Source organism: Lathamus discolor, chromosome 4, assembly GCF_037157495.1.
Source record: "Lathamus discolor isolate bLatDis1 chromosome 4, bLatDis1.hap1, whole genome shotgun sequence".
Lineage (NCBI taxonomy): Eukaryota > Metazoa > Chordata > Aves > Psittaciformes > Psittacidae > Lathamus > Lathamus discolor.
The window spans coordinates 100,825,187-100,849,689 of NC_088887.1; the positions used below are offsets into that span (position 1 = coordinate 100,825,187).

Below are 24,503 nucleotides of genomic sequence, written 5' to 3' on the forward strand. Positions count from 1 at the left end.
TAGGAAAATGCAGAGTAGCCTGGAGCCAGTGGAGCCAGCTCCAAGCAAAACAGCTCATTTGCACTGAATCCAGGTGCTTTATGCATTTGCCATTGTTTTTATACTTTTCTATCATGTCCTACCTTCCAGGAACATCCTGCTCGCTGGGCTCCTTTGCAGTCACTGCAGATCTGGAGGTACGAGGGGTCCACAGGCTCTTGATACATGAGCTACTAAACATCTGTAGGAACCTGGCTGCTAAATTTTTTAAGACAAAGTTAATGCATGAGATCTGAAACAAATATTTATTTTTTAAATCTAACAATAAAGGGTTTCATCAAAAGTAAGATAAATGTAAAAGATTGGGATGACATCAGCCACCACAGTTTCAATCTACGAAATAACCGAAACCAGCATATGTGCATTAAAAGTCTGTGGTTTGCTAGCAAGGAGTAACCACAGAAATGTGTGTACAAAGAAGGAGCAATGGCAGACCATGAAACATGCTAGATCTGAATGTTTTGATAACGTTCAAAGAGCAAAGACATAATTCAGTCTAACTAATGAGTCTGCATGCAGCCTGTGAGTATCTAATGGGTTGACACAACAAACGTAATGAGTTTGGAAGATCCTGAGGGCAAGCACAGGTCCCCTGGATCTCACTTACATCAGGAAAACCAAAGGGAATTAGTCACAAGACCAGAGGGAGTATGTGGATTATCTGCATGATCTTCTACCTACCTCAGGTCAGAGAACTCCCTGACCTAATTCAGTCCCATTTGAATGAGAGCATCTCTTTGAGAAAAAGATATTCTGATGCAAAATATTCAGTGCTTAAAAAACAGCCATCACCTTAGCATGCTCTTCCACTGCTTAATCACCCACATTATTAATTATTATTGTTTTCTGCCTTAAATCTGAATCTGCCAAGTCTCATCCTGCAGCTCTTTAATCTCATGATGCTCTACTCTGCAAAGGGGAGGAGCCCGCTGCTGCCCAATGTCTTTTTCCTGCTCAAGGCTAGGTCCAAGCTCTGTGCCTGCCCCAGCTGGTAACCCAAACCTTGGTTACCTGCTTTGGCTGCAGGGGGGAAGCCAGCAGGGTCGTGGAGCAAGGGGTTACATGGAGCTTATCCTCGGCAAGGCTGGGCACTATGGCACAAGCACATCCCAAGGGAAGAGCACTAGCGGCAGGGCACTTGGCTGGCATGGAGAGGGAGGGCAAACCCAAGCTTTTGTCCTGAGGTGATTCCATTCAGGGTTGTTAAATGCAGAACACATACATAGAGGTACTGTGAGATGTGGGTGGTGTTTGGCAGGGTGTAGTGGAGGTGGTCTCACTAGGCTTGTTGAGGGCCTCCCGGGACTGCAGTACTCTTCTACCTAGATTCGGGATCCCAATCCTGCCTAAGGAGGAGACTAGCAGGCAAGATTTGTGGCCAGGACAGTCCAGGGCATGCACAGGAGCAGAACTGCAGGTCCTGAAGGATCTCTGCAGCCCAACAGAGTGATGTTTGATCAATTTAATTGTCTCTAAAGTTAGGCAGCTGCTGAGAAAGTATCTTTCTAGATCTAAATTGCAAAGCTTTAAGACTGCTTACGCCCCTTTTGGGGCACCTCGACCTTTTCTGAGATCCAGCCCTGACCAACTGTGATTAAGGCACTCCTCGTCTTTTTTTTTTTTTTCAGAAGACAGGCAGCTTTGAGTGCACTTCATAGCCTTTTAACTCACACAATGATTCTTCTCTCTTTCTTCTGGAATTGTGGTTACCAGGACTGGAGACCTGAGAGCAGACAGGAGCCAAGTAAAGAGATCAAGCAGTGTTTCCAACCCAACATCTTTCCTGTCTGTGGACCAAAGGATCTTGTTACTCCTTTTGACACAGAGCCACATCTCACAGTCATCTACGTCTGGCTGCTCCTCACCACTACCCCAGGATTTTTCAGAGTTACCTGTCTTCATAACAGTCGCTGATGCTCCAGGCCTGTCCTGCCTGCAGTCAGGATGATTGTGATTCACAACATGAGGAGTTAGTCCAGAAGTGCTTGCAAGCTGTTTGACAGGGACACACATACGCAGTGCAGGTGGCAGGTGCCTTGCAGTGACAGTTAATGGGACTGTAAGTTGACCGATGATTTTTTAAAAGCTGTTGCATGGTCCTTTAGGTACCAAGGGCTGAAAAGCACCATCCTGAGGTCCTTTGTTCTGAGACTGACAGTGGGCGTTATAGAAAAGCACGTCGCTCGCTCATCTGAACTCACCAGATGTTACAATTTACCCAGTGCTATGCAGCTGTTCTTCTGACTGACCACTTTTCCAACTGCTGTGTCAGCTGCAAACTTCATCACATGGGATTTTAGTGAGGGCATGGTTTTAAACAAAACAACAGAAATCAACACAACATTAAGCACCGTAAGACAACACCCAATCCCTGCAGAACCTCTCTGAAAAGAAAATTGCTTACGGATGGTTCCCCTTTTAGCTATTTTAAGACTAGTGTGCTGGGTTTTCACCAATATGAACCAAATTGAGTTTATATTCTTCTACCTCTTTAATCAAAGTGATTTTCTAGCCAGACAGTTGCTTACAGAAGCAACAAAATACTTTTGTCAGTAAAACTTGTAGTCTTGGTTTAGAAATATAAATCAGTTTGATAGGAATCATTTTTCCTAATCCCATGATGATTGGCTTTAATTATTGTGATTACTAAGACTCTTTAATACTTTATTAGTTGAAACTTCTGTCTACTCTGCTCTCATTTCGGCTGGGAGCAAAGCCAAGATGACAGATCCACCAGCATCAGGTCATCTGACCTCCCTGCTTTTAATATTGGCAGAAAATTGATTTCCCCTCCCCACTTATCTGCATATTTATGCTATCCCAAGAGTTAATAAAAACAAAACTGTTTTTCTTGGCTATTTCTCTTAAGAGTTTCAGATATAAATGAGCCATACCTATCAATTTTAAAACCTGTCAAGCAAAGAGATTCTGTTTACCACCCTCTCTGTTATTTTTGGAATGTAAAGTATGTTCATCACCCCTCTGAGATATGCATACTTCATCCTACTCTCTATCCAGTACATAACTGGATTACTTACTGAACATTTCAATCTCTTCTGCATTTTGTTGACAATTCTGCTACTTCACACTGATGAATAATTATCAAGGGATCAGAACTAGATTCTGATGGCTCTTTAAATGTCAGTATCATGAGTTAACCAGCAAAACATAATGAAAATGACTGATAAGTCTTGAATAAAAAAAAACACAAACACGAAACAAACAAAAAACCAGAATATTTTCAATGCTTTCCTTTTATTTTTAGCTTTATGAAGCTTGGATCTTGTCCTATGCTTTTCTCCACCACCTGAGAGCTCGAAATTTGGTTTTATTACTTAAAAAAAAAGGTGGTGTTTTTATTTTAGTCGAGTCCAGAAGTTAGCGTTTTAAGAAAATAGAGTAACCAGCTGGCAAATCTGCTCAGCATCACCAATGCTGTAAGATTAGCAACATGAAAGGCACAGTTACAGTGTTATCACTGGCAATGCAGCATCTCTCTGTTTGATGAATAATGGGAAGAACTGGTTTTCCTTTCTAAGTGTAGCCTCTAGCAAGCTGGCTCATTTACAGCCCTGGCATTCAGTCTAAACTGGCCTCCAGCCCCTCCTGTGACTTCTTGTTATAAGTTGTTCTGTGAAAAGTCGGCTTCGATTTCCGAACTGCTTTCACACCTTGGTGCTTTCAGAGCCCAGGACAGGGGAAACGAGACTTCTGTGCTCCTACAGTCGTCTCCAGTATGGCCGTTCTGTTTAGTCTGCTGCCCCCAAATGCTCCCTATTCTCATCATTCATCTCAAAGATTTTCTTTCTTTTGGGCGACGGGCAGCCGGAAAGGCTCCTGCCACCGGTGAACCGTACCTACCCCAATCCAAGCTCCAGCAGCCTCGGCAGCAGCCGCCAAAAGCTCGCTTTGAGCTCCCTCTGCTGCCGACCGTTCAGCGGAAAACCTTTCCAGCGCGGTCGTGGCCCCAGCAGCAGCAGCCCTCTGTGATGGTCCTGCTCGGGGCTTGCTTGTCACTTGGCTGTTGACAGGCGATGAGGAAGGCGTGAAGCCGTGATGTGTCCCGCAGGGCCCCATTCTGCAGACATCGATGCCCAGTGTTAGGTGTCTGCCCCGGATGGAGCAGTCGCTGTCACACGCCGTGGTGGCCGGACTGACCCGCAGCCCACCCGCACCGCGCTGTCCCGACCGCCGCCACGCCACGGGACACGCATTAAGCATCATCAAGGCGCGGCAGCAAAGCTGACAGCGCCCGACCGGCGGAGGCTCGGGAGGGGCGGCCGCCGCGGCCATGGCCGGCGGGCTGGCGGCCGCTCGCTCCCGCGGGCCTGTGCGGGCCGGGGCCGGCGGGACCCCGGAGGGGAGTGTAGGCAGGCCCTGGCCTGGCTGCTGGCCCGGGGAGACACCAGGTGCTGCGCGATGAGAGGTGCCGGCCGGTGCGAGGCGCGGCGGCGGCCGTCGCCACGGCAGCGGGGGGCCCGGCCCCGGCCCAGGTGCAGCCGCGCAGCGCCGCTCGGCCATTTAGCCGCAGCCCGGTAGGGCTTTGGCTACGTTCGCTCTCCGCTTCTCGGCCTGGCCTCGGCGGGTGAGTGGGGCTGTGCGGCCCGGCGGAGGCGGGAGGGTCGGGGAGCAGCCCGCAGGAAGTTTAGCGCAACTTTCCGCTGGGTGCGCGGAGCGCCGGGGGCGGGGGCCCGGGATCGACTTTGAGCCGCGCCGCGCAGAGGTGAGGGGAGAGCGGGCTCCGGCGGGCTGGGGCTCCGCGGGCTGCCCCACTGTGGAGCCGTAGGCTCCGTGCGGTAGCCGATGGGCCGGGGCCCGGCCTGTGGGGCCTCCGCCGGGAGCGGAGCGGTGCTGCCGGCTAGGCGGTGCCGGCCCCGCTCTGGGGTGGGACCAGCACCCGCCGCAGTGAGAGCCGCTCCCCGCCCTGGGGCTGTGAGGCCGTGCCCGAGAAAGGACTGCCGCCCGGCGAGGGGGGAAGCGTTCGGGCCGAGTGCGGGCCTCCCTCCCGGGGCGCTGATGTGTGCGGGGGCTTCTGGACCCGCGCTTGGCGGAGCCGGCTGGAGCTGCGCCTTTCTCGGAGGTGCCAGCTGCGGCTCTGCCGTGTCTCATAGCTTGAAACAGTGAGAGATGGCTCCTAGTGAGGTAAAGATGCTGTTTTAAAGTTATCACTGTGGTATTTAGGTACAGTAAAAAAGCCCTTCATCGTACTACTTAGTGTGCTGATTCTCAGTAACCTCATAGAGAAAGACTGCTTTGCCAACTGGGGTGGAGGGAATAGTTGAAAATTAAGCAAAGTCTGCAGGTAACATGACTGTGCTGTAGGATTGTGGTGTTTACTGTTTCTTGTACTGATCCCCCTTTAACTAGATGTGTGTCTCTTAAGACCAGCAGAGCAACAACAGGGAAAATGACAGTTGTGAGGTATGAACAAGGGGCAGAGCTGACAGAAGCATCCGGGTGAGTGAAATGAACTGTACCAGTGTGTGGGTTTGGGATTGAGGTATGCTGTGTGTGGTCCCCTACCTAGAGTTTCTTTAAATGTAACAAAAATAATGATGGAGTGCTTGAGGTTTATATAGCTTATAGTGTTTATGTTCTCCCACCCCAATGCTGTTGTTTGAGAGGAGTCCTGTCTTTGAGAGAAATACTCTGCTCTGATTGACTTCTGGAAGTAGTTAAAAAGTACAGAGCACCCAGCCCTGATTTAAGAAGCTCATGGGACTGAAGCTCACTCACTTCTAGCATCCAGAAACACTGTTAAGGTCTCTTGTAGCGCAAGATGCTCTTGTTCTGCTCCTCCTGGAAGCCTCAAGTCTGAAGTTCCCTTTAGCTGTGAACAGTCAGAAAAGCTTATGCTTTGATGGAGAGTGCGTGGGGTAGAAACAAGTTATTCTAATATATCTTTTTTTGTCTTCCACCTGCTTGTCAAAGACTGGATATAGTAGCTTGTGGTGGAGAGCTTGTTCCAGCTTGGACAACAAGTAGATGTGGAGTGCTTAGCAAAACAAACTCCCACTGAGGAAAGCATTATCTAGGACTGAATTCTTGTGTGAGAGCACAATGGAAGCAGCATGCTTGGACTTTGCTCCTGTTTTCTTTTGTGTTAAAGATTGGCTTCCTAACCCGAACCACTAATGTTGTTCATTCTTGTTTTAATCACAGTAGAGGATAAGAAGGTGGCTTTTGGTGCACTTCATATGTCTATAAGGATAAGCAAGTGACTTGCAGGAAACTAGCTGTAGCAGCTACTCATTGAGTAGAACCTCCCAAGTAACTATCCCATAAGAATAGCTGAGAAGCAAAGCTGAATGGCTGTACATCACTAGAGCTTTGCTTCAGTTCTAGGAACAAAGTGAAGATACTAGCGTCTGGAGATGCTGGAGCTGAAAAATGAGCCTGAAATGCCAAAACTCGTGGGGTGGAATCTTTTCTCTGTTCTGCCCAATATTGAGTGCAGCTGGTGAACCATCAGTACTGGTTGCTGAAACTGCATGCTGGTGCATGGATCCATTGTGGAGGATGAAGATTACTTGCGTCTTCTGAGCTGTTACACCAATGCTTCAGACTAATGCTAGGTTGCCTCAGAACAGCATGGAAACATCAATATTGAGCATGTGTATGTAGCTGCTGCTGCCCAAGAAGCAATGATGCCAGAGACAGAGCCACAGCAAACACTATGACTGTGCTATTATACAGCATAGTATTTCTCTGGAGGAGACTTAATTAGAAACTCCTGGATTTGGATGTTACTTTCTCTAAGGATATCATGTGGCCTTCAGAGCTTCTCAGGTGGCTGAACAAAAGCCTAATCTAAAGAGACGCTTTTAAGGAAGTTACGGCAAGCAGCCAATACCACCAGAAAGTGCTGTTCTAGCACTAGCTCAGCTGCTGCTCTGGTCTTCCAGTTTCCGGTCTGATATCCTGCTCTGTGCAAAAACATCTCTGTGCTATGGCTTTTCCTGGTGAAAACATTCATTCTCTGTACAAGTAGTATACTGTAGTAGCATTAACGTAATTTGGACTCTTGGAAGCAACTTTGCATATATATATATATATACACATATATAATGTATGTTTCCTTCCAGAGTCTGGACTGTTAAATCCTCAGCAGGCTCTTGGATGCCGAACTTCAAAGCCCTTATCCTATTGCTGAACACGTATGTTCCCTTCCTCCCCCGAAAGAAACTTTTGCAAGGTAGATTGCTAATGGGAACTAGGTCAGTACATGCCGAAAGGTTCTGCTGTTCCAATGTAAGAGAAGTATTTCTTTCGCTGGTACGATACCGGTACTCTGGCCCAGTCTGCTCCTCACTGCTTAGCTGACAGTTAATATTCTTTTCTCTGGAACAATGAAGGATAGCAATATATAAAGTTGACTTCTCTATCAGTATGTGACTTGTGTTATTCCTTTGCCAGCTCTCCAGCAGCAGAGGAGCCCACAGTAAAGATTGATGATGGCCATGATGAGGATAATGGACCAGACAGCTGTTCCAAGTAAGCTAATATACTAAATGCCTAGCGTACCCCTAAAAGTGGAAATTGTTGAGCCAAAGTAAGCAGGCAGGTGGCTTGCTGAAGTGTAGATAAGCCCAGTGAATCACTTCATACTGACATTTGCTTTAGTATATAATAAAGAGAAGTAAGTTCAGGAAGCTTCTTTATGCCTTTAGAGATGAAAGCCCAACCTAAGCACTAGCTACAAGTCCATCATATTATGGAGAATGCAGGGTCCAAACTACTCTAAGCTTTCCCAAAAGAATGATTTTGGGAGATCACAGAAGAGCAAATTCTGGCAAGAAAATAAGATGAATGAGAGTCTGAGGTGAATAAGCATCATGCCCTCAAGACTAAAATGTCTGAACTTACTAGTGGTTAACTCTGTTCTTGAAGTAGTTATTTTCTAGTGGTGTTTAGCTCTTGTCACCAGATTACTAACTTCTATAGCATACTTAGTTGAGTCACTGACATATTGACTTCTTTCTCTGTGCAGCTCAAGAACAGTAAGACTAAGCCTGTTATCTCAGGTCTTCAATGTGACAACATGTCTTTGTAGAATTTGGGAGTTGACATTTACAAATGTGTTTTACAAAGACCTCTAGCTAAGTATGTGAGCAAATGTGCTACATTCTCAACTGATGTAAGATGTTGGCAGGCCAAATTGGAGTGGTGTATATGTATTTCAGTCTTTAGTGCACCTAATAAAGGTACCTGTCCTTAGGCTGTGGAATTTGGAGTCTAGGTATACCTGCTATGTTTGCATTGCAGGATTGACTGGGAAAAGAGACCAACAAACTGCTAGCACTGCAATAATTACACTTCCTCAGATATTAGGCATTCATAAATGCAAGGAGAATCACCTGTATACCAGGTTGCCTTCAAGACAAGACCTGTTATTGCATCTTTGACTTCCGTGGGAAAAGTGTGTACTACAACCTATGTATCCTTCTGCTTAAGAATGCAGGTGTTTGCTGGTTAGACCTTGAACCTAATAATGAGAGGTGTGAGTTAATTTAGTAAGGCCAACAAGATGCTTCCTCATCACTTCAGAGATACCTAGCCTTGTCTTAAACTGAGGTGTTAAGGATATGCCCAAAGTGAAATGCAATGCTCAAGTTACCCTAGAGGAAACAAGTAGCTTGGACAGGGTCACTGGGGTGCAATATGCATTACTGAGCTGACAAAGGCTTCCTGGAACAATGGTATCTCTGATGGTGGGGAGAGGAAATGTAGCAGCTGTATATAACAGGGAAGATAAGATAGATATGCAAATGAAAGTCTACTGGTACTTTTTGTCAGTATGTCAGAACTTCTGGTAGGTTCTATTGTTAGTGGTATACTTGGACAAATTCTTTTCTTTTATGTGTCTAAGAAAAGACTCTGTACTTACAGTAGTTAAGTAATTTTGGGATTACTTAACAGACTGGTAATCTGTTTTTCAAACTGTCAGAACTTGGCATTTGCAGGTAGTTGCTTCTACCTTAGTTCTTTGTGTAGCCTAAGGAGACTTTCAGCTAGTGAGACAATTACACAAAGGCCTAGCTTTAAACCAGAAGGCTTAAAGCACACCAAAAAAGCAACACATGATAATCTGTAACTGAAAACAGAGGTGGAACCCTACTAGGGCTGGAGATAATTCTCAGTACTGCAAGAATTTAGCTTCAGCTCATTTTCTTAAAAGGCACTAAAAACCTCAATCAGAACACCAAACTGGTATTTCCTTCTAATGGTAGAAGATGTGTTTTTCTTCCTCTGTTCCAAGAGCACTGAAGCAGTACTGGAGCTATTAACAAGTGCAGCTTTTTCCAGGCCTAGAAAAAAAGAAATGTCTGATATAATAACGTAGTATCTTGAACAAGATGACACCTTAAGAGTTGTTTATCCTTTAATCTTCCTCTTGACCAATAGCTGTTATATAAGCCCACTTCTTAATGCCCAGTTATAAGCTTTACGCCAGACTTTTAGTGTCATTGGAATTATGACACTGAGTAGTGTTATGCACAAATGCATACTATTATGCTTTTAGGGGCTGATGAGTACTGATGAGCACTTTTTCTATGAAGTGGTCAAAGCATTGCTTTCAAGTACTGTCTTAACCTATATTCTTCATGAATACAACTGGATAATCTGCTCTTAAAGAAATCACTGCTATACAGAATTCTAAACTGAAAAGAATGTGAACAAAAGAATGTAATAGGGCTTTTGTGGCTAACATCAATAGCAAAATGTCACTTGACTTGATGCAACTTCTCTTCTCTTGCAGTGCACTTAGGAGAAAAATTTCCCCATTTGTGATGTCGTTTGGATTCAGGTAAAAGCTCATGGATGTGATAATATGGGCAAGACAGAAATGGTCCTTATTTCTGGTGTGAGAACTTGGAAAGTTCCTTGAAAAACAGTGGCTCCAGCCTGCTCTGTATAAAAAGTACTGAATCCTATCACCCTCAGAAAGGATGACTTGAGAAAAGTACTTTGACTGGGAAAGAAGCCTTAAACAGCTAGGGCTGTGTTCTCCAACTAGAGCTGGAAGTCAGAACTGTAAATGCTGTTGACCTGGATAAAAGCTTTTTTAATGGCTTACACCAGGCTGTGACAGCCTTTGAACAACCAGCTGGTTGGTTGTATGCAATCTAGGTGCTGGAACAAGGTAAGCTGTTACAGTCAGTATAGTCCCTTAAAAGTAACTGTCTTTATCATGACTATAGTAAGTTAGGAGTGCAAGAGGAAAGTGAGTAAGCTGGAAGACAGCGCTGACACTTGTGTGCCTTAAAGCATTCAGATCTTTAGCACTTCTAGGTAGCTGTGGAATTATAGGTAAATAAATACAGCTGAGTCTGGGGTAAATATATGGTTCCACATGGATTATATACTCTATGCAGATCACTTAAATGCAGTTGGAAACTTGCTTATATAAGCATGCTTCAATCCTGTATATAAAAAGACATGCCTTGCTGGAACAAATTAAAACAAAAATCTGGGCTTATGCTTTTTGGTCAAATGTCAGCAATTCATTCCTATCTCTTGAGCTCACTAGTATCTTTCTTTTTGCAGAGTATTTGGTGTTGTGCTTATCATTGTGGACATTATAGTTGTAATTCTGGATCTGGCTATTGGTGAGAAGGGTGTTAGAGAGATTCTTGAAGGTGTTTCCCTGGCGATAGCACTCTTCTTCCTCATCGATGTTCTCCTGAGAGTGTTTGTTGAAGGGTAAGACATAAGCAAATGTTAAGTTAGTGTGGCAAGCCCTCAAGGTAGTAAGGAAGCAATGCTTCCAGCTTGGTCTGCACACATGGATGTTCTGTAGGCTAATTTTCTGGTCATAGACAATGGCCCTATCTCTTCTTGGTTGTGTGTGTTGTCTGTTACCGTTCCATAGAATAATCATAGAATCATAGAATAGTTGGGGTTGGAAAGGACCTTAAGATCATTAAGTTCCAGCACCCCTGCCGTGGGCAGGGACACCTCCCACTAAACTGTGTCACCCAAGACTGTCCAACCTGGCCTTGAACACCACCGGGTATGGAGCATTCACAGCTTCCCATTCTAGTGTAATAATCTGTAAAATGTTTGGGGTATAAGTAAGCACTTCAATTCTATCAGCTTTGCTGTGACTGATAAGTGTAGACCAGGTGTATGATTATTTTCTTAGTGAGTCTTCAGTGCTCAGTATCAAGAACTACTTCAGGAGAACTTGTCTCTAGCAGTACCTATGTGCAGGTGATTCTCTTCCTGAAGATGTATTTCAGTGTTTGTTATCCATATGGGCATCTCTCTAAAACTTTTGTTTCAGCTTCAGGAACTATTTCCGGTCCAAACTGAATATTTTGGATGCATTCATAGTGGTGGGCACTCTGTTAATCAACATGACATACTCCTTCTCGAGTCTTGCTGCAGCAGATCAGATACCAAGGTAAGAGTGGTATGGCAGTTGTTAAACATGAGCTCTCTTCATAGTCTTCTAAGAATTTTTTTGGGCACCTCTAAGCTAGATGTGTGCATTGTAGATCGTGAATAGTGATAGTATTTCATGGTACAGACTATTGAGTAATAGACATTTAATTTTGGTCTGTTATTTACACTGTACACTGTCCCCATCTCAATGGCAGAGATGATCTAAGTGTATCAGTTGAGGTAGCTAAAAGTGGATAGAGAGGCCATCAAATGCTGTGATTTAAACTTTTCTTGGGGGAAGGTGTGCAGCAGTCCTGAGAGAGTCTGAAGGTCAGAAACATGAGTTGGGTTATAATAGCAAATGCAACAGACAGCTGAAGGAGAATCTCCATCCAATGGCAACTCTTTCTATTTCTTGTTTCCTCCACCTTGCTTTTTCAAAAGCCCCATGGTAGTACATGTTGGCTTTTTCAGCTGTCTTGGACACGGGAAATATGCTGGTTATGTGTGTATATCAAGTAATATTTTCATCTCGTTTCTGTAGCTTGATCAGATGATAATCTGTGGGAGGAATCCATTTATGGATGAGATCTTCCCACCTAACACTCGAATAGTGTCCACGTAATCCAACTAATTTCCAGTAGCTTGCCTGGGATTTATCACTTTTCTTTCTTCATAGCCATTCCTTGAGAAAGAAACAGCAGTCTTAGAGCACCTAATACATCTCAGAATAATTAGAATTTGAGCAGCTTTTATGTGGATAAGGGTATATATGTGACAAGTGAAAATTCAGTGGCAGGCTATAAAGGTAATGTGCCCCGATGAAGGAATATGGTCTCTTATTTCTAATCTTGTCTAGCTGGGTGTGCATTGCGTTAAGTTACCCATTTCCTTGAAGTCTGACTTATGAAAAAGAACACTGGGGAATGAGAGCTGTGTTGAGGAGCTAATGCTTAACTGGCTAATTTCCTAAGGGCAGAATGCAAACTGCTTTAGTCTTTGAGATGCTTCTCAGAGTTGTGGTTCAGGCTGGGGAGAGGGGCTTTGGAGTCTTCGTTCCACTGTTGTTTCATGTCCTTGGCTTCCAGCTTCTTGCTGCTAGCTCCAAGGGAGCTCTGTTTGAAACCAGCAGGGTTATCCTGGGCTAGGAAGAAGCATTGGGGAAAAAAAATGAAACTCCTGTCCAGGACAGCCTTGTTTTGCTGACTTTACTCTCTCCCTCAGTGGAGAGCAGACTGTCTTTAACTGGAGGTTTGTCTCTCTTACTGCAGGTATTCACCACCAGGATTCTTGCCTAAGTGTATCAGGATCTGAAATAAGTGCATGTGCTCTTAAAAGCATATGCTCACTTAAATCCTTCAGGAGTGAATGTTAGTTTGCCCTAGTGCCTAAGGGTATGTGAAAGCAGCTGCCGCTGTTCAGTTGCTTTGGTAGAACCGCTCACATAAGCATCCTGCCTGCTTCAAAGTTCAGTGACAGTTCAAAGTTCCTCAAACCAAATCATCTGCTCAAGTTGCTGAATGATTAAACACAGGGTTTATACTGATCTGTCCTCAGGTTTCTTAAGGCATGACCCTGTCTAGCTTCTCTTTTCAGCTATTTTCAGATGGTTACTTATGTTTAAATATGTAGTTGAACAAGCTTCAAGGAACAAGAATTTGAGGTTGACATAGGTAGTGTTACAAGAATTTGTTTCTTGGCAGAGTTGCCTATGAAAGTCTGAGCAAGTAGGGGATTTCCTAGTTTTGTTTCCTGGTTCCTAGCTAGCTGTTCAGAACATGTACTCCCCAAAAAAACTCGACAATGAAACATGGTGTTCTTCAAGCACAGTATTCTTTCTCCTAAGTCAGCCTGAGAAGTCCTAGTTAAGTATATGAAGAAAGTTTTAAGCTCTGAGGGAGCTTTTAAATAGCTTTAAGCTTTGCATTTAATTGTGTTAATTTTCTTTCATGGTGAATCTGACTCATCTAGAATGGTCGCTCTCTTCCGAGTTCTGAGGATTGTCATCTTGATAAGAATATTTCGCTTGGCTTCACAAAAGAAGCAACTTGAAGTGGTGACCAGGAGAATGGTAAGTTGGCCTCTTGCTATATCTAGGCTACTATTGCTGTTTCCAGCTCTTTCTCCATATAACTGTCAGTAGTAGCAAGACTACCCACAGCCTGTTGGTCTGCAACTGAATAATAGTGCCTAAGCAGCACATCTGTTTAGTGTGCATGACAGGGTACTGGAGCTTTGCCTCCAACTTCAGCATAGCTAATCATTTTCAACTTTGCTCAAGTAAGCAGCAGCTTGACCTGAAAGACCAACATACTGAAGTGATTGCACCATCAAGTGTCTCAATTAGTAATTTCTAATTTGTGTGATACATAGACTGTTTTCCCTCCTATAGAGGAGGATAGGAATTTTAATGCTTCACTGCTTATTCCAGGTGGAGACAAAACAGCCTAGCTGTTGAAGCTGTATCTGTTATAAATGCCTCTTATTTTTATCGGGGAACTAAAGTGGTACTTGAAGCTTCAAGTATGTCCTCTTGCTCAGGAATAAGCAGTCTTGGTTATGCTGCCCTTAACATTCTTCCCCCCTTCCTCAGCCCCCAAACACTCAAATAGTAATGATGGATTCATAACTGCAGCATTCTTTACACTAGAATGAACTTTGATGCTTTGGAGTAAAAATTCTGTACAGAGCTTTTACCTAAAGCTAATACAAGAAACATTATTGGTTAATGCTGTGAACTTTACTGTAGCATAATCAGGCTCTGCTACTTGACTTGACTTCAGAGTCTAGATGGTTGGTTTAGTTCCTGGTGACAGGCAACACTTGCTGATCTCTGGCATTCCTCTGGAAGATTAACTTTTCTTTCTTCGGCAGGTCTCTGAAAACAAAAGGCGTTATATGAAAGATGGCTTTGATCTGGATCTCACTTATGTTACTGGTTCGTAGAAACAAATGAGACTTTGCAGCATGTTACATCCTGCTAAGACTATTTACTCAGTTTAGTGCTTTACATGAAATACAGGCAATGTTTTAGACTAATGAAAATTAAGTATGAGGTCCAACTAGGCTTATTCCTTTTCTGTGGGATTTCAAAATATGAATTCCTGACTCTGACCCTGTTCTCAAAGATTAGCCTTCCAGGAGAGAGGTCACATGGGCTGTATGTATTGATAGAAATTCTCCTGAGGCCTAGTGAATCAGAGCTGAGAAACTGACCGACTTTTTTTTTTGATTGATTCTGTGGACACTGATGCATAACAGTAGTTGGTGCTTTGGGGAGCATTATTGCCTTGCTCTAGCTGTGCTAAATGCAGAGGAAAGGCTCTTGGAAATGAGTAGGTTGTCCTTATAATTAGGGTAGGAGTAAGCAATTTCATAATGGTATTACTCTCAATCATGTAGTTCTTACATATGGGGAGGCTTTCTCCTGTTACATCAGCTTGCTGTCTTTTCCACAGATCGCATTATTGCAATGTCGTTTCCATCTTCTGGGAAGCAGTCTTTCTATAGGAACCCTATAGAGGTAAAAATATCTCATTTACCAGGTTCACTATTTCTGAATGATTTTTTCACTTCTAGGCTCCCACTAATTTACATGTGGACTAGGTAAGTCAATCCTAGTTCTGCTGGTTCGGCTGGTTGGAATGACTAAGTGATAGCCTCCACTGTGCTGTACTGCTTGTGTTGTAGTCTCAGGTGAGCCTAGTGGGATGTATCCCAGTGTGGACACAGTGGTGTTCTGAAGCTCCTGTTCTTTGGGAGTGGTTCAGAGAACCAAGTCAGTTCTGTCCTAGGCTAGTAGTAGTGTGATTGATAAGAACTATCTATTCATCTAAATGAAGATGTTTAAAAGGTCTATATAATACTCTTTTCAGAGCTATGCCAGCTGATATTGTAGAAACATAAATATATAGGGCAGAGAACATGTAGCAGTACTTCTGTTCCACATAAGAACCTGAGCTGTTGGGCTGTAAAGGCCTGCTGTCCAAAGACTATTTATGAATGCAGTTGCTGACCCTTCCTGGGGGTTAGGAGTTGAGGTAGCAGTGGAAATACAGACTGGGGACTTAACTACTCTGAACTCTTGTTGCTTTAGGAAGTCGCAAGATTTTTGGACACCAAACATGCAGACCACTATAAAGTCTACAATCTCTGCAGTAAGTATACTTAGCCGCTGACTACACTGAAATACAGCTAAAACAGAAAAACATCTCTTCAAAGTATGCTGCTGACAGTAACAGATCTCCGAGAATATATAATCTGTCAAAAGCACATAGCTGTCTCTAATTACTATCTGTCCTGAAAGTAATTAATGACTTTGAGTATCTAATGCTGTCCTGGAGCTTGCAAAAGAGGTACTGGAGGCCTTGCAGTTTAGGCTTCCTTGCTTATGCTGAATAATTGTCTTAGTGTTCCAAAATATTTTATTGAAAAATGAAAGTGGAAAACTAAACCTGGGCTGAAAGTTGGGGTGATGTTGAATTTCCTAATGAAGGCTTAGAAGAATGAAGTGGAGGAATAGTTAAATGCTTTTCTGTTTAGAGGAGGCTAAAAATACCCCAGAAGAGTACTTCAGAAACAACTATGCTGTGGTTCTGCTTCATAGCAGAGCTGGAAGCAAGGTATGATAAAGGAGCACTGACACTTGAAGTTCTGAAAAAGCAAAATTGTCCTCTGGCCAGCAGAGGGATAGATAGGGATCACAGATGAGCCATTAGGGTTACCACTCTAGCTGGTGGTTGCTGTGGTTTACCCTGATAATACATCAGAACACGGTCAGATACCATAATAATCCCTATGGAAAGGAATGGCCATCTGGATGTGGAGATGAATTTTAGCTGAAGTGAGAGGTGTGAAACTAGAAGCTAAGTAAGCAAGCATGGCTTTAGCTAAATTACCTCTATTTTTTTTTTCTTCACTTTGATCTGTCTATACTACTGCACTTTAAACACCAGTATATGCTCAGACGAGCAGCTGTGTGTCACAAGCCACCTTATTTGTAAACCTACTCCCTTTCCTGGCGTAATTTCAGATTTTTTTTTGTAGGTGAAAAAGGCTATGATCCCAAGTACTTCCACTACAGGGTAGAAAGGATCTTTATTGATGACCACAATGTCCCAGCGCTACAGTAAGTCTTGTCAAGAAATGTGTACATCATGGTAGCTCTATGTAGGCATTTGCTTTGATCTGCTGACTTTCCTCTTATCTAGGGACATGCTGAAATTCACTGCCAGTGTCCGTGAATGGATGAGTCGAGATGAAAAGAACATCATAGCAATTCACTGTAAAGGAGGCAAAGGTAGGACTGCTCATGTATAATTGGTGTACTACAAATTATACCATATTCTTACAGCTTCATTTGATATGTGGCCTTAAACCATAGCATGAGATTGGTTTAGAGCATAGCTTGACAAATTCTGCAGCACTGACTAGCAACAGTATAGTACCATGTGTTTAGTATTGCACAACCCCATTTCTAGATAGCCCAAATCAGTTTTTAATCCAAGCTGGTACCTAATCTCTTAATGTTCTTCAGTAACTTCCTGCTGTCCTGGCTGCTGGGACAGCAGTTCCCCAGGAGAGGCTGGGGATAGGGAGCTGCTGGCACTGATACTGTCAAAAAGAGTTAAGCTTCTGCTTTGGTTCCCTGGTAGCCAGTCACCCACACTGAATATCCATGCCTCAAGCTTTTTAATTGCTGTGGGGGAGAGGGAGGGAATTGTGGGATTGTTAGGTTGGAAGATATCTTTAATATCATCTAACTGCCAAGTCCCCCACTAAACCGTGTCCCCAGGTGCCACATCTACACATTGTTTAAATACCCCCAGGGATGGTGACTCCACCTCTTCCCTGGGCAGCCTCTTCCAGTGCTTGACAACCCTTTTGGTGAAGAATTTTTTCCTAATATCCAGTCTAAACCTCTCCAGGCACAACTTGCTGATCAGCATTTCTGTTCAACTTTGTGTTGTCTGCAAACTGAAGTGAGGGTGCACTTGGTCCCCTTGTCCAGATCATTGATAAAGATATTAAACAGAACTGATGTAAAAGATACATATCATATATAATATGATATTTATGTAACTGATATAGAAGATATAAAAGAAATGTAAAGATATTAAACAGGCCCCTATACTGATCCCTGGGGAAACACCACTTGTGACCAGCTGCCAACTGTATTTAACTCCATTCACCAACACTCTTTGGGCCTGGCCATACAGCTGTTTGTTTTTTTTTTTTAACCCAGCACAATACACTTGTCCATGACCAGCCAGTTTCTGTGGGAAATGGTGTTAAAGCCTTTGCTAAAGTCTAGGCAGACAACATCCACAGCCTTTCTCTCATCTGCTGTGAGTCACCTTCTCATAGAAGGAGATCAGGTTAGTCAAGTAGGACCTGCCTTTCATAAACCCACACTGACTGGGACTGATGTCCTGTATATACCATATACAGAACAGGTTGTCCTGTATGAGCTGTGTGGCGGCACTCAAGATGAAATGCTCCTTAACTCTTCCCTGGGTGTTTTAGGTACTGCTGGACCTTAAGTCAAGGTACACAGTGTTATGTGATATAGCAATGTGGTCTTACGGGAACAAGATTGTCAAAGTTATGACATGAGCTAACCTGTGGGTGCTGTCTGCTACTTGTGGTAGTGCAGCAGCTGTTGAAGTGCATAGATAGCACATAGATAAACTGAACATCCCTGCAAACATCTGCCGCATCTTTAGCCACCTGCTTTTATTACTGCAAGTATTTGGCTTAAACCAGTGGTTACTTAACATGAAGTCTCCCCCAGTCTGAACTTTAGCTTAAAGATTTTGCAAAACTCAATACTGAAACTACCTGCAGGCTAAAGCCAGTTTGAAGAACAAGTGTAGGGAGGGGTGACTTGAACTCTGAGCTTTTTTTGGTGTTTTTTTTTAAACTCAAAGATGAGACAATATAAGAGTGTTGTGCTAGCAGTCTTGATGCCTTCTTGGTGAGGTTGGAGGTGAAAAAGTTAGGCAGAGAAGCAACTCTTGACTTAAAGACTGGCACTTGACAATGCTATAGCCTCATGTAGCAGGGTGTATTTAACACTCCTTTGTTGCATGGAGGCCAGCTTCCTATCTCTTATTTCTAATGCAGGGAGGACTGGAACAATGGTTTGTACCTGGCTTATAGACAGTGACCAGTTTGAGAGTGCAAAGGTAACATGGTGTTTGCTTTTTGTTTCTTTTAGTATTCAGAGTTCTTTAGAATCTACTTATTTGGTGAAATGCATTAATACTTTGCAAGAACTCCATACTGGAAAAAGGACACTGTGAACTGATGCTTTGTTCTTTATAACAAAGTTCTTTGTTCTTTTTCAAAATAGAGTTCTTGCAAATCTTACTACTAGGTAAGTTTCTTTGTGATGAAGACTATTGTTGATCAGGAAGAATGGAGAAAGTAAAATTGAACAGATACAAACTCTGAAGTATTCTTTTTGGAGGCATAATAGACATAGGTTTTCAGGCAATGCCGTTCTTGAACTGTAGATGGCTTCTGAGCATGTTCTACTAGAAACAACATCACTGTTTTTAGGTGGTCTCCAAGTAGTATGAGGCATCAAGAATTGCCTTGACTGCCAGTGTTACAGCAAGAAGCCCTTCTGGGAAAAGGGAGAAAAAGCAAGTCCCAGCCAGGACAGATGCATGTGCTGCTTTAGCTTCCCAGGTCCAGTATACCAATCTGGAGACATGGTCTGCAGAAGGCCCAGGTCACTCAAAGTAGTCTGGGCTGACTGTAGATCCATTTAATCACTTGTTTTTTCTTGGTTTGCTTTGTGAAGATCTGAACTAAGTTCAGCTTGATCTGCCACAGACCACTTGAATACACATGGTTCTAAAGCAATTGCTTAGAAAGCATATTGTTCTCCTTCAGTCTTTCATGGATGGTAGACTTAATGTATTTAATTAGTACTTTTTTATTCTAGTTAAAAGCCTCCTTTAGAAGGTACCAAAACAACTATTGCATATTTTTACTTGCACTCCCTTATTGGAATTGACTAACAGAATTCTAGTTTACTGTCTTCCCTTCAGGAAAGGGGAATGGTGGTAGGATAAATATATTAACACTTGAAGTTATCTTCCTATGTAGGAAAGTTTGGACTATTTTGGGGAGAGAAGAACTGATAGAAGCACAAGTACCAAGTTTCAGGGAGTTGAAACTCCATCCCAGGTAAGCTTCAGCAGGTCCAGTAACAGTAGCCAAACCAACATTACTCTTGCAGCTGCTTATGCTACCCCACCTCTCCTGCCTTGTTTCAGATGTAGGTTCCTGCATGCTGAACTCCTGAACTTTCTGTATTTGTTACTTAATAATTGGAAGACCATCTAGTGGTAGGGTTGTGCTGCACCTTCCCCTCCCTCCCTCCCTTTGTCCAAGTACATTCCTTATGCCTTTCTCTGCATAATAACAAACCTGAATTATGGTATTTAAGTTAACAGAATTGGTGAGATCAGGGGAGCTTTCAGTCGACCCCACTGTTCAAGCAGGATGAGCTAGAGTAGGTTGTCTAGGGCTGTGTTTAGTCAGGTCTAGACTACCTTCCCAGATGGGGACTCCACAGCCTCTCTGGGCATCCTGACAGGAGCATGATCCTATAAGACAGTTGGGCTGTTATCAAGGATGCACTGAAGCCTGCAGCCTTGCCTGAGGAGGGGCTATGGCACTGATGTGGCTGGGTGGAGGACTGCATACTATACAGACTGCATTTACAAGGAAATACTAAAGTTACTGCCTCAGACCACAGTTTAGGGCTTTGCTTGTTCTGATTCACTGTGTACTGTGTGGTTCAGAGGTGCGAGATGAAACTGGTGACAGAGGTACATCAGTTGCTGGTATAAAATAGAAGTACAGCTGTCCTACAGAATGTGCTTCTGTAAAATGAGAGTTTCTTGTATGTTTAAACATCCTGCCCCTTAAAAAGCTACAACATAAAAGCTCCTCACTTTTTGCTGAACTGAAGTACAGAATTCTTCTTGGAACACGAAGTTTAAATATTGCTTAAAATGTAGATATTGAATTTGTCTAGAAGATTGTTTGAACTGGGGAGGGGAAGGAGAACAAATGGCTACCTTCCTCTCAGCTTTGCACTTAGAGGTAAGAATTTAGGATAAAGTAGATCTTCTGCTCTGCTTCTGCCTAGAATTAATCTGTGTGGGTTACAGAAACTGCATAATTTGTCTGGGTTTTTGCATTACAGAGTAGGTATGTTGGGTATTATGAGATCCTGAAAAACAAGTATAACTTGAAACTCCCACCAGAGAGACAACTCAAAATAAAAAACCTCAAAATCCACTCTATACATGGTAAGAACTCTTGAATTTGGGCATTCCTCTATCCTGTTCTTATTACAGGCAGCTGATCTTTACTGTCTGTCTTGCAAAGACCATGATAGGAATGTAGATTTACTGCGATTTGAGAATTCCAATTGCACGGTTAAAATACAATGAGAAGCATTTTGGACTGAGATTGCCTTGTGTGTTCTGTCACTTGCTGGGTGTCTGTTCAAATGGTGGCTCACATACAGCCTGCTCTGTTTTGTAAGGGAAATCACTTTCCAAGGGAGATTAACTCCGCATGTGGAACTTGATCCACTACTGTTTCTGCACACATGTACTGGTAATCTTCATAAAAGATTGTTCTAGGGGACTACTTGGTCTTGGGGGACTTGAAACTGCTGTTCTTGTTCAGTTGGTGGAACCAGACTCTCCATTAGACTGTTCCTGCTTCATATCTGCTTTGAAATGCAGCTCAAGATTCAGTGGCTGAAAGCTATCTTTAGGATTTGAGTTCTCAAGTCTATTACAAGGTATTCTGGAAAGAAGGCACTTTTGAATAGGATTTCACTTGGTTTTCCTGACTGCTTATGTTTCCAGCTAATGTATGTGCTCTGGTATAATGCAACTCTTTCTTTCCTAGGAGTTGGGAAAGGCAATGGAACTGACATGAAGGTGCAGGTGATAGTGAGGAAGCAAGTTGTACTAGAATGTGTGTGTGCCAGTCAAGGAAACTGCAAGGTGAGCACTATGGAATGATGTCAGTTGAGTCACAGAAGATGAAAGCTGACTTAGAGGTCAAAAGTGTCTTCCTGTAAAAGTTGAATATTGGATGTAAAGCTGTCAGATTAAATGGATGTTGTAAATTCTGAGAGGATGAAAAAGCTAAGCTTTGCTGAATCACTACCTTACCACTACTTTCCTACAAAAGATTTCCCTAGAAGTCACTTACATGCAAATAGCTCACTTTAAGTAGCTTAAATTGTTGGCTTTACTAGAGCACTGCTATTGTATTTGTATGCCATGAATGAGTATTCAAAGAGTATGAACTGGTCCCTTGTCTCTCTGCAGCCATTTTTCATAAAACTAACACTTCATTCTGTTATCCAGCTCTTCTTTGATGCTGAAAGTGACTCTGTAGTCATTGGCTTGGAGGACAGCCCTGTCATAAGTGGTGATGTGAAAGTCAGATTTGAATCGCGTTCGGTAAGTATAACAGTGTAAAGATCTTTGCTTGAGTATGAGGAAAGGCTGTGGTTTGCACTGCAGCTGGATGCCAGCTGGCTGTGCTGGGCAGAATCTGTGCTCCTCCCCAGTGATTCCTGCTCCTCCCTTGGCCCTACTGCAGCAAGTGGTACAGCAAATGTTGCTACATCAGCTTATGCAGGCAGGGGAGACATCTGGCTGTTCATATAGTACAACCAAGACATGTTAATTGAGCACCTTCCACTAGACCAGGTTGCCCAAAGCCCTGTCCAGCCGGGCCTTGAACACTGCCAGGGATGGGGCAGCCACAGCTTCTCTCTAGGCAACCTGTGCCAGGGCATTACCACCCTTGTAGTGAAGAATTCTTTCTTAATATCTAATCTAAATATCTCCTTTATCAGTTAAAAGCAGTTCCCCCTGTCCTGTCTCTACATGCTCTTATAAAAAGTCTCCCTCCATATTTCTTGTAGGCCTCCTTCCTAGAAAATAGTGATCTGGGTATGATGTTGGGCTCTTCAAGTGTACTGGCTCTGGCACTTTAGTTTTGTAAACTAAACTGCTGAGGATGGGTGGGTACTCTTGCTCTGCCAAAGAGTCCTATTGTCTAACAGAGTCTCTGTCCTTAGGATCTCCCAAAAGGCTATGATGACTGCCCATTCTTCTTCTGGTTCAACACTTCCTTTATTGAAAATAACAGGTAAGCAATCATAGTGACTGCCTTGAGATCCTAACTTTTAGTGTCTGAATGGAGCTAAAAGTTCATAAGCACAGTACTAATAGCTGAGATAGCTGGCTTGCCCAGCCTGTGTGGGTACTGGTCTCTGACTCTCAGCTGGAACTTAGGAGCAGGCAGTTGGTATGTAGTTGCTTGCACTGTGCCAAGTATTTTAAGCATGTGATATCTTAATCAACTTAATCCATTAGACTTTCCTCAACACTCCATTATTAATCAACTCGAATTCAAAAAGGTAATGCTGACTTTCAAACCAAAGGCAACTTGGCCATCCTCTGTAACATGGCTGCTGAGAGGCTGGAACTCATTCAGCACCTTAGCAGGCAAACATTAAGACCAGAGTTAGAGGTACTGATGCTTGGGATTCCAAAGAAAGGCTCTTTGAGTGCTTCTCATGCTTTTATTAGAAATTACTATGGTGGCTCTTGTTGAGATTAGAACTCCTCAGGGTGCTCGAGCCAGTGCAAGTTGGGCTTGTCTACTGCTCCAGGGAAGTGATGTAGAAACAGGAGGCAGAGACAGGAGATCCTCCTCTTCTGTCTACCAAACTAGCCAGATTTAGACAGAGGAACAGCAAACTTCATATAAGGATAACTACTGTGTTCTCTGTAATAGGAACAGGAAGGAAACAAACTTAATTGATCCCATCAGAGCATGAGGAGTGATAGTCATAAGTATGTTCATAATTCCAAACCTAATTTGCCGAGCCAGCATTTCCCTTTCTGCCTAGAGAATTCTGGTAGACCTAAGGTCACTAGACCTGATCAGAAATCAAATGGCTGTTAAGGCAGTGTCCCTGTCTTGGTATCTCAAACTCAGCCAGAGCTGATGTGCAGGTGCTATTAAGTGATAACTAGACATGAATTTGGTAAACGTTAAAAGTGGAGAACATGCCTGAGCTTGATGAGTACTGAATCAAATCCTTGCTATTAGGAAGGTCAGTTATTAAATTCCTGCCACACGCATCCCACTGGGAGGCCTCTAGCTGAATGTAGCACAGATGTTACTCTAAGAGTCTTGCTTTGCGGGGCAGAGGAACCTGACCCACAAAGCTGTGAAGCTGTTTCTCAAGCTATATCAGATCCAAAGCCCTGTGCAGAGAGGCATGTTTTCTGTCTGTCTGAATTCAAGATCTAGGGCTATAGTTAATATTCCAGGGCTGAGCTTGGAGCTCTCTTGGCTGACTGAGAGGAAAACTGTGGTTTAGGCTGTACGATATGCTGCTGAATTTTGTCTTTCAGACTCTACCTTCCCAGGAATGAGCTGGATAACCCTCACAAGTCTAAAACATGGAAAGTCTATACTGAGACATTTGCTGTGGAGGTCAACTTTATTGAACCGTAAGAGGAAAAAAAGTGTGCGGGGAAGGCTGAAAAAAGGAAAATATGCAAAATTCATCTCTTTTCCTGGAGAATGCCTTGCTGTTTCAGTGTACAATGAAGCAGTTACATTTTGATGTACTTAATGTATTTCTGTGTAGATACAACTTGTCAAATAAATTTACATGAAGTTCTGTTGTGCAGAGCAATAATACTCAGAAGAGTCACTTAGTGTCAGCTGACTGACATGGCAATGAGCTTTGGATCCTTTGGCAATTAGATGTTTCTACGTACAGGTAATCCCTTCTTTATTAAGCTAAGACAATTGTCTTCAAGAGCATTAACCTGATGGTGGGTGGAGACCAGCAGTCTGCAAGAGGCTGCTGGAAAAATCTGACGCACCGTCAGGGTTTTCCACAGGTCAGTAGAATATTGGCATCTGAAGGGAGACATTGTCTGCCTGTGCCAGTAGAGGTCTTGGTACTGAACCACTTGTCATCAGAAATCCAGTGCTGT

At 43.3% G+C, this 24,503-nt stretch overlaps 3 protein-coding genes across 14 annotated transcripts in view; 1 reads left to right on the forward strand and 2 right to left on the reverse strand.

Annotated features, from left to right (window-relative positions):
• LOC136013854 (fibrinogen-like protein 1) overlaps positions 1 to 4,631 on the reverse strand; it is a 16,282-nt gene extending 11,651 nt beyond the window's left edge. Inside the window, exons 1-4 of one of the 4 annotated variants that reach the window (XR_010612430.1) lie at positions 3,901 to 4,631; positions 1,932 to 2,031; positions 1,711 to 1,826; positions 123 to 237 (exon numbers count right to left, since the gene is read on the reverse strand). The gene's annotated coding sequence lies outside the window, so the exon portion shown is untranslated. Of the gene's footprint in view, positions 1 to 122; positions 1,636 to 1,710; positions 2,032 to 3,900 lie in introns of those variants that run through there. The other 3 variants (XR_010612429.1, XR_010612428.1, XM_065678325.1) reach the window with 3 other exon arrangements.
• Positions 4,544 to 24,181, forward strand: LOC136013853 (phosphatidylinositol 3,4,5-trisphosphate 3-phosphatase TPTE2-like). Of its 9 annotated transcripts, none has more exons than XM_065678323.1 (19): positions 4,544 to 4,624; positions 5,407 to 5,460; positions 7,456 to 7,533; positions 9,800 to 9,847; positions 10,588 to 10,743; positions 11,327 to 11,446; positions 13,399 to 13,498; positions 14,302 to 14,365; positions 14,886 to 14,950; positions 15,524 to 15,584; positions 16,474 to 16,555; positions 16,638 to 16,726; positions 18,553 to 18,614; positions 19,546 to 19,626; positions 20,654 to 20,759; positions 21,373 to 21,470; positions 21,840 to 21,935; positions 22,562 to 22,632; positions 23,910 to 24,181. In XM_065678323.1, the coding sequence occupies exons 2-19, from the start codon at positions 5,447 to 5,449 to the stop codon at positions 24,010 to 24,012; spliced, it is 1,494 nt and encodes a 497-aa protein (XP_065534395.1). In that variant the 5' UTR covers positions 4,544 to 4,624; positions 5,407 to 5,446; the 3' UTR covers positions 24,013 to 24,181. The 9 variants fall into 9 exon arrangements, with proteins under 9 accessions (XP_065534395.1, XP_065534389.1, XP_065534391.1 ...); XM_065678317.1 differs by having other exon boundaries at positions 4,567 to 4,624; positions 5,407 to 5,496; XM_065678319.1 differs by having other exon boundaries at positions 4,576 to 4,624; positions 5,423 to 5,496.
• SLC25A15 (solute carrier family 25 member 15) overlaps positions 14,155 to 24,503 on the reverse strand; it is a 28,925-nt gene continuing 18,576 nt past the window's right edge. The window contains exon 9 of the mRNA XM_065678335.1: positions 14,155 to 14,305. The gene's annotated coding sequence lies outside the window, so the exon portion shown is untranslated. The remainder of the gene's footprint in view (positions 14,306 to 24,503) is intronic.